Here is a 13,697-nt window from a genome sequence, read left to right on the forward strand (position 1 = left end):
AGCAGCTAAATTACATTTATATGTGATGATGTAATACCAAAAGTAATGAATACCCAAATGCTCAACAAACACATCCTACACGCTCACTGATTAACACTCCAGATACATTTATTTGATTTTCCTTTCTTTTTGTCCATCTCTGAAAACACTAACATTTTTATCTGAAGATCTAAACAGACTATTAGCTTTTAAGTATTCCTCCCTCTATAAAACGAGATGTGGAGCGAGGCACTTAATGAGAAAGCTCTATAAATAAAGAAATAAAGAACAGCAGCAGATGTCTCTTGTGTGTGTGTTACGTTTAAGTCATCCTTCCCTTGTTTCTAAGATTGATGAGTTTACAGGTTCTCTTCCGTCACATTAAAAGACAACAGCTAAAGACGCCCGCTACGTTTCTCCCATCCTCTCCTCTCCTCTCCTCTCCTCTCCTCTCCTCTCCTCTCCTCTCCTCTCCTCTCCTCTCCTCTCCCCCCATTAGAATGAATCAAGCAGTGCTTCAAAGCTGAGGCGATTGCTCTTTCTTTCTTTTACGAGTCGGTCTCGTTTTTTTTCTCGTATTTGAAGTCACAGCTTTCGGGGGAGGGAGCCCCATCAATCACCATGGTGCCTGAGGATGACTGCAGGTTTCTACCTTATATGGTGCTAATGGAGGAGTCTGGGTGGCCTTTCGGACGACTATGCCATTCATCTCCGACGGCGACGGAAGCGTTGATCTCGTCTGATGATGAATATCCATAATGAGTTTTATTGGTGAGGCGTTGCGGGGCTGCGACTAAATGGTTGTCTGCAGGTTTACAGCACAGAGAAAGACATTTGCTCTGAATGCTCCCAATTCACCCCAGATTCCCCCCAAAACCATTGAAGAGTCCCAAATGGCACTATGTTTTAGTGCACTACTTTTGACCAGGGCCCACATAGGCCTCTGCACTATACAGGGAATAGGGTGCCATTTGTGACACAGCCTTCCTTAGAAAACTGTCTGTTGGCATCTGTAGGCATTAGGCCATAAGCCTGGTTCCACAGTGCAACAGCTGCTGGTGCCATGCCACATTGCCAGGATGCTATCCTACTTCTGTGATTGGCTGAGCAGAGCAGGAGGAGATTGGACCCAGCTTTGCCATCCAGTTCTTTCCTGGGCACCAGCCCAGTGGGTTTACACGATACAAGGGCACAGTAACGGCATAGTTTATAGGGGTGAAGGGAGAATAGTAACAATTTGTGTGTGTGCGTGCGTGTGTGTGTGTGTGTGTGTGTGTGTGTGTGTGTGTGTGTGTGTGTGTGTGTGTGTGTGTGTGTGTGCGTGTGTGTGTGCACCCTCTCAGGATGGGGTGGTTCAAATGAATCCTACAGTATATGACTGCTGTATTTTGATGCACAATGCAAATGTGACTGACTGACAGAGAAGCAACAGTAGGGCCACGACAGATAGGAGAAAAGAGTAGCGAGAGAAAGAGGCGTCTGTCTGAAATAATGACGTCCACTTGTGTGCTTGGCCTCAGTGCTATGTTCCTGTGCTGTTTTCTGACACAATAAGTACTGGAGTGCGAGAGGCAGCAGATGATGAGTTTCTTAAAAAATAAGAAAAGCAAAATGAATCAAGCTCTGATTATGCCATAAAGGTTAGTCAGTAAATCTGATCTAATAAAATAAATTCAATGCATTTGGGGAATGGGCAAGCTGTTATCTTTTTTGATGGAGGTGGCTGTTATGGTAACCATATTACTGCCACACCGGCGATCACGAGTCATGACCACAGTCAATTTCCACATGACCATTTAGTCATGATAACTAGGCTTCTCAAAGCTCATAGCCTACCAAACGTGCTAACTGCCTGGTACTCAGCACTCTATTGTCCCTCTAATCACTCTGACATCAATGCAAATATAATCGAATATCTAATCAAACACTTCATCAGAGCCCATGAGCTGTTGTGTGAGAAAACAGAGTGATGGCCTCTATTAAAAAGAGGAGGATTCCATCAGCTTTCTATAGGCTAGGCCTACTATATTTATTTCTCAACTTTCCTAATTTCAAGCACATTGCTTCTCTTTACAAGAGGAGTATAGCCTACCTGGCTGGCATGAAAATGAACCATGGGAAAAGCGTCCTCCATTTGCTATTTTAGCGCATAGATTACACATTTTTTTCCCCTGCCCATGTTTCGAGACAGGTGCATGACAATGGCCTATTCTAAATCCAAACAAATTTCACAGATATTATTTAGTATATGTAAAGACAAGATTCAATCAAGAAAAACAATATTAGCCTATGACTTGTGAATGATATATTATCACTTGTGAATGATGCCCAACTTTTATGCTGTAAGTCAAGAAACAGCGCATGCCGCAGACAAGTTTTGTACCCTTCCCCAGATCTGTGCCTTGACACAATCCAGTCTCGGAACTCTATGGACAATTCCGTGGACCTCATGGCTTGGTTTTTGCTCTGACATGCACTGTCATCTGTGAGACCTTCAAGGATGATCAATGGAAACAGCATGCACCGGAGCTCAATTTCGAGTCTCATAGCAAAGAATCTGAATACTTATGTAAATAAGGTATTTCTGTTTTACACTTTTTAATACATTTGCAAACATTTCTAATGACCTGTTTTCGCTTTGTTATTTTGGGGCATTGTGTGTAGATTGATAATAAAATAAAAAAATAAAAATGTATTTTTTCCCCTTTTTCTCCCCAATTTTGTGATATCCAATTGGTAGTTACAGTCTTGTCCCATCGCTGCCACTCCCGTACGGCCTTGGGAGAGGCGAAGGTCGAGAGCCGTGCGTCCTCTGAAACACAACCCAGCCAAGCCACACTGCTTCTTGACACAATGCCCGCTTAAATCAGAAGCCCACCTTACCAATGTGTCATAGGAAACACCGTACACCTGGCGACCGTGTCAGCGTGCATTGCTGCGCTTATACGATGCTGGGCCAATTGTGCGCCACTCCATGGGTCTCCCGGTTGCGACAGAGCCTGGACTCGAACCAGGATCTCTTGCTGAAACAATTAGCACTTAGACCACTGTGCCATTCGGGAGGCATTGATGAGGATTGTTATTTAATTATACATTTTTAGAATAAGGCTGTAACGTAACAAAATGTGGAAAAAGTTTAGGGGTCTGAATCCTTTCTGAATGCACTGTATATAGGCAGCGTGTGAGTTTCACATTTGGGAAAGATAATTATCCTCAGCAAAATGCAAGGATTACATGCATAACCACATTTGTGGTCACTTTTGAGAACGGTGTTTTCCCTCTAATTGATTGCATTTTGGAACATTCACGCTTTTAGACAGCCAATTGCTGTGTGTGCATTGCTGCGCTTATAATGAGAAAAATTGCCTAATAGTTTATCAACATTTTAAGCTAAATGTTCTGATCTGTTGCATCAGCCTCATTGACTTTAAACGTTTTTTAATGCTAGTGGTTGTATTAATTTGGGATCGATTGCATCCCACAACGGTACCTGTCACGCCCAGATCTGTTTCACCTGTACTTGTGCTTGTCTCCACCCCCTCCAGGTGTCGCCAATCTTCCCTCCTATACAGTGGTTTCGAAAGTATTCACCCACTTGGCATTTTTCCTATTTTGTTGCCTTACAACCTGGAATTAAAATGGATTTTGGGGGGGTTTATATCATTTGATTTACACAACATACCTACCACTTTGAAGATCCAAAATATTTTTTATTGTGAAACAAACAAGAAATAAGACAAAAAAACTGAAAACTTGAGCATGCATAGCTATTCACCCCCCAAAGTCAGTACTTTGTAGAGTCACCTTTTGCAGCAAATACAGCTGCAAGTCTCTTGGGGTATGTCTCTATAAGCTTGGCACATCTAGCCACTGGGATTTTTTGCCGTTCTTCAAGGCTAAACCGCTCCAGCTCCTTCAAGTTGGATGGGTTCCGCTGGTGTACAGCAATATTTAAGTCATACCACAGATTCTCAACTGGATTGAGGTCTGGGCTTTGACTAGGCCACTCCAAGACATTTAAATGTTTCCCCTTAAACCACTCGAGTGGTGCATTAGCAGTATGCTTAGGGTCATTGTCATGCTGGAAGGTGAACCTCTGTCCCAGTCTCAAATCTCTGGAAGACTGAAAAAGGTTTCCATCAAGAATTTCCCTGTATTTAGCGCCATCCATCATTCCTTCAATTCTGACCAGTTTCCCAGTCCCTGCTGATGAAAAACCTCCCCACAGCATGATGCTGCCACCACCTTTCTTCACTGTGGGGATGGCATTCTCGGGGTGAGGAGAGGTGTTAGGTTTGTGCCAGACATAGCGTTTTCCTTGATGGCCAAAAAGCTCAATTTTTGTCTCATCTAACCAGAGTACCTTCTTCCATATGTTTGGGGAGTCTCCCACATGTATTTTGGCGAACACCAAACATGACTGCTTATTTTTTCTTTAAGCAATGGCTTTTTTTCTGGCCACTCTTCCGTAAAACCCAGCTCTGTGGAGTGTACGGCTTAAAGTGGTCTTATGGACAGTTACTCCAATCTCCGCCGTGGAGCTTTGCAGCTCCTTCAGGGATATCTTTGGTCTCTTTGTTGCTGCCTCTTTGTTGCCTGATTAATGCCCTCCTTGTCTGGTCTGTGAGTTTTGGTGGGCAGCCCTCTCTTGGCAGGTTTGTTGTAGTGCCATATTCTTTACATTTTTTTAATAATGGATTTAAAATGGTGCTCCATGGGATGTTCAAAGTTTCAGATCATTTTTTATAACCCAACCCTGATCTGTCCTTCTCCACAACTTTGTCCCTGACCTGTTTAGAGAGCTCCTTGGTCTTCATAGTGCCGCTTGCTTGGTTGTGCCCCTTGCTTAGTGGTGTTGCAGACTCTGGGTGCCTTTCAGTACAGGTGTAAATATACTGAGATCATGTGACAGATCATGTGACACTTAAATAAAGTCCACCTGTGTGCAATCTAACTAATTATGTGACTTCTGAAGGTAATTGGTTCCACCAGATCTTATTTAGGGGCTTCATAGCAAAGGGGGTGAATACATATGTACCCACCACTTTCCGTTTTATATTTTTGGAGATTTTTTTCATTTCACTTCACCAATTTGGACTATTTTGTGAATGTCAATTACATGAAATCCAAATAAAAATCCATTTAAATTACAGATTGTAATGCAACAAAATAGGAAAAACGTCAAGGGGGTGAATACTTTTTCAAGGCACTATATACCTGTGTTTTCTGTCTGTCGTTGTCAGTTTGTCTTGTTTGTTCAAGCCTACCAGCGTTTTGTGTCTCAGCTCCTGCTTTTTCCAGTATCTCTTTTCTTGTCCTCCTGGATTTGACCCCTGCCTGTCCTGACTCCGAGCCCGCCTGCCTGACTACTCTGCCTGCCCCTGAGCCTAGCTGCCTGCCCCTGAGCCTGGCTGCCTGCCCCTGAGCCTGGCTGCCTGTCTTCTTCCCTGAAACCTGATAGTCTGGTACTATGTTTGGGCTCCCGAGTGGCGCAGTGGTCTAAGGCACTGCATCTCAGTGTTTGAGGTGTCACTACAGACACCCTGGTTCGATTCCAGGCTGTATCACAACCGGCCATGATTGGGAGTCCCTAACCTTTATTTAACTAGGCAAGTCAGTTAAGAACAAATTCTTATTTACAATGACGGCCTACCCGCCCAAACCCGGACAACGCTGGGCCAAATGTGTGCCGCCCCATTGGACTCCCAATCACGACCGGTTGTGATACAGCCTAGAATCAAACCTGGGTCTGTAGTGACGCCTCTTGCACTGAGATGCAGTGCCTTAGACCGCTGCGCCACTCAAAAAGAGAGTCAACGCTTTGATGGTGGCCATGATTCACACAGGTGACACCTTTTTAAAGTGTTTCAACTGAGTCTGGGTCTTCTGGTGATACACAAACAAAACACAAATCAGGATTCTAACCCGGGGTAAAATCTAGACTTCACCCAAGGCTACAGACTGAGTCATGCTCCTACAGTCCATGTAGGCCATTATTTCATCAGGAAATATCAATGAAAAAAATAAGTTAGTTGTGTCCAGTTTAATAAAGGTGTAGAACCAATGCACAAGAAGCCCCTTTTCCTGTCTCCTCAACACTTCTTTTCCCTCTCTCCCTCCCACCCTGACACACAACACATTACTACTGCCAGGGAAGAGAGAGACAAAAGCCTCTACGGTGGATACAGGAGGAGGAAGGAGGGGGGATGGATGAATGAAAAACCCTGGCCCAGGTTGTAAATTGTCACCCAGTTATGGTGTTGAGTAGCTGTGTTGGCGCCGCCAGGAAAGGGATCCCCATGGCACAGTGCTGCTCTCAGGGCAGTCAACCATTTAGCTGTGCCCATACAGACCCATGGCACTGTGCTGCTCTCAGGGCAGGTAACCATTTAGCTGTGCCCTTACAGACCCATGACACAGTGCTGCTCTCAGGGCAGGCAACCATTTAGCTGTGCCCTTACAGACCCATGGCACAGTGCTGCCCTCAGGGCAGGCAACCATTTAGCTGTGCCCTTACAGACCCATGGCACAGTGCTGCTCTCAGGGCAGGCAACCATTTAGCTGTGCCCTTACAGACCCACGGAGGAGGGACTGCAGAGGGAGGGAACAGTCTGACAGGACCAAGGAAACATGCCTCAAACTCTCTCTGTGTCTACTGTACTGTACCTCTCTTTCTCTTTCGCTCTCTCTCCCTCTGTATATTTCCCATTGTCTCTCTCCCTCTGTTTATTCCCCCTCTCTCTCCCTTCTGTTTATTCCCCCTCTCTCTCCCTCTATTTATTATCTTTCTCTGTTTATTCCCCCTCTCTCTCCCTCTATTTATTCTCTCTCTCCCTCTGTTTATTCCCCACTCAATTGAAGGGCTTTATTGGCATGGGAGACACATGTTGACATTGCCAAAGCAAGTGAAGTAGATAATAAACAAAAGTGAAATAAACAATACAAATTAACAGTAAACATTACACTCACAGAAGTTCCAAAAGAATAAAGACATTTCAAATGTCAGTACAGTGTTGTAACGATGTGCAAATAGTGAAAGTACAAAAGGGAAAATAAATCAAACATAAATATGGGTTGTATTTACAATGGTGTTTGTTCTTCACTGGTAGCCCTTTTCTTGTGGCATCAGGTCACACATCTTACTGCTGTGATGGCACACTGTGGGGTCTCTCTCTCTCTCTCTCTCTCTCTCTATCCCCCCTCTCATTATTCCTCTCCATCTCTTCCTCTCTTAATTCCTTTTCTCTTTTTTGCCTTCTATTTCCCCACTGGTCTGATAATATATACATTATCTCAGTGTAATGTGGTGACCTGTCTCAAACCCTGTTCATTTATGTCATTACGGAGGATGTTGTTATGAGAGTGTCTCAGGTTCCGAGGAGTCTGTATATTAACCTCATCTCTCACTGCCAGTTACCTCTGTCGCTCACTCGCTCGCCCGCATGCACGCACACAGATGAGCACACACACACACACACAGACACACAGACACACACACACAGACACACACACACACAGAGAACAGAGGTCTGGGGGAAAAGTAGACGGCCAAACTAAACCCCAGACAGATAGATTGGCACAAATCCACCACCTCGAGATATCAGCAGTTTCAAGCCACTTGTCAACATGAGTATTGGTGGTTAAATGAATACCCAGTGACTGATTCATACTTCTGATCATCTGTAACATAGCTCCCCATAGCAGGTGCTATCCTGCATGCTGAATGAAGACCTTTCTTTTTTATAACTAGAAAAGCAAACTTAATGGTCATACAATCAATGTCTTTGCCTCAGACATCCAGGCAGCCAACAGGAGAAACGATTGGAGCCCAGTAGGTATATAGCAGGTCTGACTGATCAGGCAAGAGTCTACTCTAAAGTCTTTATTCTACCTCCAATTAGGGAACGATCCTAACCCTGGTGGCCAGAGTCCTATTATCAGCCCTCTCTATCCAGTAGTCTGGTGTAACGGCTGATGTATTACCCTCCCAGGGATGCCTTATGCTAAGCCTCTAAGATAATGGTCAGGCAGGGACCGTGACAAATCTGAAATCCATTGGTCTGTAAGCTACATAATAGACTGGCCTCTGAACTAGCCAAATAAGGTTTTTAGTTGGTTTCAGGTAAACTATGGGTTTGAAACTATAACTATACAACAGAGGGTTTCTATAGACTAGCTAGCACAATACCATGTCAGCCATATTGAGTGTACCCATGATGGTGAAGTTACATTTCCATTCTAGTAATTATATTTCTATGCTAGTTGCGCCCTTCTAGGTGGTGTGGTCTTACCTGGGTAATGAGGCTCTTGAGCTCTGTCCTCTCCACCTCCCAGGAGGCCTTAGCGCGGGCAAACTGCTGGGTCAGTTCCTGTGAGCCCTGGCGCTCCTCTCGCAGCTCTCCGCTCAGATCCTGGAGCGCTCCCTTCAGGTCCGCCAGTGTGCTGCTCACGCCGCTCGTCTAGGCCACGGACAGGATGGAGAATCAGTGAATGACCTCTCAACGTTATAGAGATGAACATGACATTTGAGAGGATCTCCATGTCATGCACTTGATCAATAACAGCTGTTTCCTGTGTGATGTCAGGGTTGTCTTCAGTAGACACTAAACAGAAAGAACCGACTGAAACCGAGAGGAACAACCTGAACTTGTCCAATAACAAAGGCTTGTTTTTGTTTTCTGTAGCAAAATTTTTTGCAACGGTGTGCACTAATGAATATGACCTAGGTGTGACCTGTTCCTGCACCTGTGTGTAGCTCTTCTCCAGCACACAAAGCTCCTTGGAGATGGTGGGGCAGAGGTGCTGCTCCTCTGCGGAGGTAATCTTGTTGTCTCCCTGTTGGGGGTGGGCGGCCAGACTCTCCTCCTCCAACAGCAGGTACAGGTCCTTCAGGCTGTTCACCTGTAGCGAAACACACAGCAAATTAGTAGTCAGCCAAGTTTCTTAAACAGCTAATTTATTTGATTTAACCCAGTAAGTTGACTGAGAACACATTCTCATTTACAGCAACAACCTGGGGAATAGTTACAGGATGAACAAGCCAATTGTAAGCTGGGGATGATTAGGTAACTGTGATGGTGGACACCAGGGTTAACAGCCCTACTCTTACAATAAGTGCAATGGAATCTTTAGTGACCACAGAGAGTCAGGACACCTGTTTAACATCCCATCCGAATGACGGCACCCTACACAGGGCAACGTCCCCAATCACTGCCCTGGGGCATTGGGATGTTTACATTGTTTTAGACCAGAGGAAAGAGTGCCTCCTACTGACCCTCCAACACTACTTCCAGCAGCATCTGGTCTCCCATCCAGGGACCAACCAGGACAAACCAACGCTTAGTTTCAGAAGCAAGCCAGCAGTGGGATGCAGGGTAGTATGCTGCTGGCTAATGAGGATAAAATAATATCAACCAACAAACTACTATGCCACAGCTAAGTGGCTGATTCAAAGGGAGAGGGTGGCTAGTCAGTCCCGTACCTCCAGGACATCCTTGGCCTCCGTGTCCAGCTTGCGTCCCAGCCGCCACTGTTTGAGGAAGCAACGCAGCTTGAGGCTGAGCAGCAGCAGGGTCTGCTTGAGCTGCTGGGACTCCTGCAACATCAGGTTCCTTTCTTGGCTCCAGAACTTCTGCTGCAGCCGCGTCTGCAGACTCAGACTCTGTAGCTGGAAGTCCCTTCTCGTCAAGGCCTTCTGGTGCTCCTCCTGCAGCTGGAGACAGAGGGAGAGACAAACACACGCAGGCAGGCAGGCGTACACACACACACACACACACAGAGAGAGAGGAGACAGGCCGGTCAGTGGGCTACAGGGGCTCACAGTGCCAGTGTTGTTATGATAAGCGATTACGTGCAGCACCGTTTATGGAGTTTGCTTTAGCTGTTTGCTAAGTGGGTGAATGCATGTATATAATACATTGGTGTTGTTGTACATATCATAGTAGTGATACCATACTGTTCTCAGGTGTGGTGCATACTCTATTAGCATTGACAAGACGTTACAGTAACAATGCTCTGTGTGGTTTAGAAGGGTTTGACTGTAGTCAGTGTTGTGTACATAGATATAGAACAGTATGATGATTGTGTACCTGTGTGAATGTCTGTGAGCTGCTGTGGGTGGGGCCTCTGTGATCCCGTCTCTCCACAGTCAGTTCCTCCTGCCTCTCCACAGTCAGTTCCTCCTGCCTCTCCACAGTCAGTTCCTCTTGCCTCTCCACAGACAGTTCCTCCTGCCTCTCCACAGACAGTTCCTCCTGCGTCCTGCAAGCATTGTCCCTCGCCTCCAACAGAAGGGCCTGCAGCTCACTGATTTGCTGAGGGAGGGAGGGATAGGAGGGATGGAGGGATACACCATTATAGCTAGATTACAATACACTCTGCAATGCTAGAACACACTGTAAAGTGTAAAGCATACCACACCACTTCCCACAACTGAAAAATATCCATTGATAAATCAGTTACTGGAGTTACTGTTCCCCGTAGTAGTGTTCTTCTTCACTTCTCGCTAACCCGTGGTGGGGGAACAACAATCCAACCTGTCACACAGTTAAAGACATACAGCACACTCACACACCCACACTGGGCCCCATGGTCCAACAAATACACCACATCTGTAGTACCGTCACATGCTTCATTTGGCTGTTGAGTGAGAGGAGTTCCCCTTAGTGTTCTTCTTCTTCACTTCTCGCTAACCCGTGGTGGGGGCCACCCCAGCCTACCATTAGCGCTAACCTACGAAATGCTACTCAAATGGCCTTCGTTCTAATGACAGGCACAAGACCAGCCACTCAAGCTTTTCATTATCACTCAGCGCCCAACATTTTTTCTCTTCACCAATTAGTGTGTAGAATTTGAAGGTGGGTCAATGGGGGTGTTCTGTGGAAGACTGAAATACCCCGAGAAGGTTTAAAATATTATTCCATTATCCACTGTGTCATAATGTTCCATGGATATCTGTGTTTAAATGGCACTTTAAAACTACTGCTGTGTTTTGAGGTACAATAACAACCTTTATGTTTTGTCCCAAGATTCTCTGAGGGCTTTGACAGATAAGTGAAAATACAGTATTATTTTAATGTTAGTTTATTTAGATGTTGCATTGCTGGAATCATTGTTTTTTCCCCATTTTTTAAAATTCTTTGGGAAAAAAGAAAGTTGCACACTCAATATCTACTCATAATCGACTACAATCTACTTGGTTATTTACTAGGGATAACCAACATCTTGGCAGTATGCCCTCCCAACAACTCTACCCTCCCTGTGTATTCTGAGAGAGTCCCTGCCAGTGCAAGTCCCAATTGCACTATGACACTGTAGCTCACTATTACTCAGCCAGTCACAAATGGATTTGCAGCCAATTGTTTATATAATTTACACCGTAGCCCACTTCTGCATTTCTCCCCCTTTCTCCTTCTCCTCAGCAGCCTCTGTAAGTGACTTCTGACACCCTCTTTTTCTCACCAAAGGGATCCAAGGAGTAAGAGTGAAGGGAGCTCAATTTCAGCTGCTAAACCTTTCAATTTCCTCACATTCCAAAGCATATTCGCCTCATAGACCAGAACAGTTGTGTAAAAGGCTTACACTCCCCAGCCAAGCCTTAGACACAGACTCCATGCATATAAATGGATAACCTGCTGTCAGTTTCCAATGCCTTTCACAGCATTATGTCAGTCTTACTGTCCCGCAGAAGAATCTTCTATTTAAGTTCCTTTCTGAGCAGGATATAGTACCCTATTTTTAACATTACACAGTTACTCTGAAAGGGTTGGTTGGTGGTAATGGACACAAGAGGCACCACTCAGTGGGGAGAGACCAGGGCCGTATTCATTAGGCACTAAACAGGAGAAAACTGACTTAAACGGGGAGGGACTACCTGCACAACGTTTTGAAACTATGTTCCCTAATGAATAGGACCCAGAACACAGTCAGCCTGGTGGACCCCAGGTTCCCACCAACATCCATGTCCATACATCAGCCCTGTCACGCTTCTATCGACCGACCCTGTCTCTACAGACACACAGAGCACTCAGGCAGTCTGCGTGTAATAACGTCACCTGGCGTAGGGCCAAGGTGTTACTGCCTGCCTGTCCTATCCCCTGTCCTTTCTCCCTTCCCTCACCGGAGCTGGTCCTGATCTCCCCGGACCTGGCAGCCTCATCATTGATCACTGAGAGGGGAGAGGAGCAGGGTGGATGATAATGTGTAGAAGCCAACAGTAGTTTGTGATGCAGAGGTTACTGAGAGAGACACAGGGTGAATTATTAGACCTACTTATTTCAAACACGTGGCCCGTGGGCCAAAAGTCACCCACAAGCTGATTTAATGTGGCCTGCTGAATGTTGTCATAGTTAACCGTCTACTATCATTATATAATTCTATATTTCGAGAATGTGTTCTCTGGAGAACCTTTAATAACCAGCCTACTGACAGCAACAATGAGTTTCTCTAGTTCTCACAGTTAGGGAGTGTGTGTTCAGATGACTACCTGATTATGTGCTACAGTACAGCCCAGAGAGAAACCTTCCCTTTCATGACATATTATAAAAGCAACATTGTATATCCTGTAACAGGAGAGCGGGCTGTGGCGATTGTGTTGCTCTCTGCTCTATTCATTGCTTCTGCAGTTGCCCCTCCCTCACAGCCCAGGTTTCCAAGGAGACCTGCTACGGAAAGGTCAAACGAACACTGAGCAGCAGACACTTCCTCTGCTCACTTCAAGAGCTGATGTCATTGTGTTTACTGCAGTGTGATTCCAACCTGATTCCCCCACTATCTATCACATGAAAGAACGAGGGAAGCGAGCCTAAAGACAGCCTAAACCGCATGTTTGGGTCATCAAGGAGTGCACAGTGTGTGTGTGTGTGTGTGTGTGTGTGTGTGTGTGTGTGTGTGTGTGTGTGTGTGTGTGTGTGTGTGTGTGTGTGTATGCGTATGCATGTGTGTATTTTGACTGTTCTATAGCAGTGACCTACCAGGGCTGTGTCCGTCTCCTGTTTAACCTGGTTCTTGTTGCTGTCAATGTGGCTGTCACCCTCCTCCTCCTCCTGACCTTTCACTTCGCGCTCTGATTGGTCCCTAAAGTCGGGCTGCTGCATGCATGGGCAAGTTAATGAATAAAAATGAAACAAAATAATAAAAAGAGGGAAAGAGGAACAGAGGAAAGGGAAGGAAGAAGATGAGGGGAGACATATGGTAGGGAGAGAGGGAATCGAAAACAAAACAATACAACCAAAATGGAAGATCCGCAAGACACATTGAAAATAAAAAATGAAGCTCACAGGACAAATAAAAGTATGTAAAGGAAAAACAGCTTTGTCAGAGTGGCGTAGGACAGAGTGGAGAACAGAACCAAAACAATGATGAGAAGTACGAGCGACGGCTGGAGGGTTGGGGGATGAGGGTGGGAGTGAAGGACAGTAAGAGGAGAGTGTAGGAGAGGGGATTAACATAATCAAAGGAGTGAAAGAAGAGAGAGGAAGAAAGGGAAAGGGAAACAAGTGAAGAAAGCAGCGGTCATGGTGCCCATGCAGTGAGAGGGGGGAGAGGGAGAGAGACGGGGTGAGAGAGGGAGAGACGGGGTGAGAAAGGGAGAGACGGGGTGAGAGAGGGAGAGACGGGGTGAGAGAGGGAGGGACGGGGTGAGAGAGGGAGAGACGGGGTGAGAGAAGGAGAGACGGGGTGAGAGAGGGAGAGACGGGGTGAGAGAAGGAGGGACGGGT

The 13,697-nt window shown here is 45.7% G+C and overlaps 1 protein-coding gene across 2 annotated transcripts in view; it reads right to left on the reverse strand.

The window, feature by feature from the left end:
* Positions 1-13,697, reverse strand: part of LOC139368710 (microtubule cross-linking factor 2-like) — a 75,899-nt gene that overhangs the window by 8,498 nt on the left and 53,704 nt on the right. For both annotated transcript variants that reach the window (XM_071107982.1, XM_071107981.1), the window contains exons 6-10: positions 12,951-13,067; positions 10,068-10,292; positions 9,461-9,691; positions 8,725-8,880; positions 8,271-8,438 (exon numbers count right to left, since the gene is read on the reverse strand). In XM_071107982.1, the coding sequence (XP_070964083.1) occupies positions 8,271-8,438; positions 8,725-8,880; positions 9,461-9,691; positions 10,068-10,292; positions 12,951-13,067 (897 nt within the window). The remainder of the gene's footprint in view (positions 1-8,270; positions 8,439-8,724; positions 8,881-9,460; positions 9,692-10,067; positions 10,293-12,950; positions 13,068-13,697) is intronic.

This window comes from Oncorhynchus clarkii, chromosome 16 (genome assembly GCF_045791955.1).
Source record: "Oncorhynchus clarkii lewisi isolate Uvic-CL-2024 chromosome 16, UVic_Ocla_1.0, whole genome shotgun sequence".
Lineage (NCBI taxonomy): Eukaryota > Metazoa > Chordata > Actinopteri > Salmoniformes > Salmonidae > Oncorhynchus > Oncorhynchus clarkii.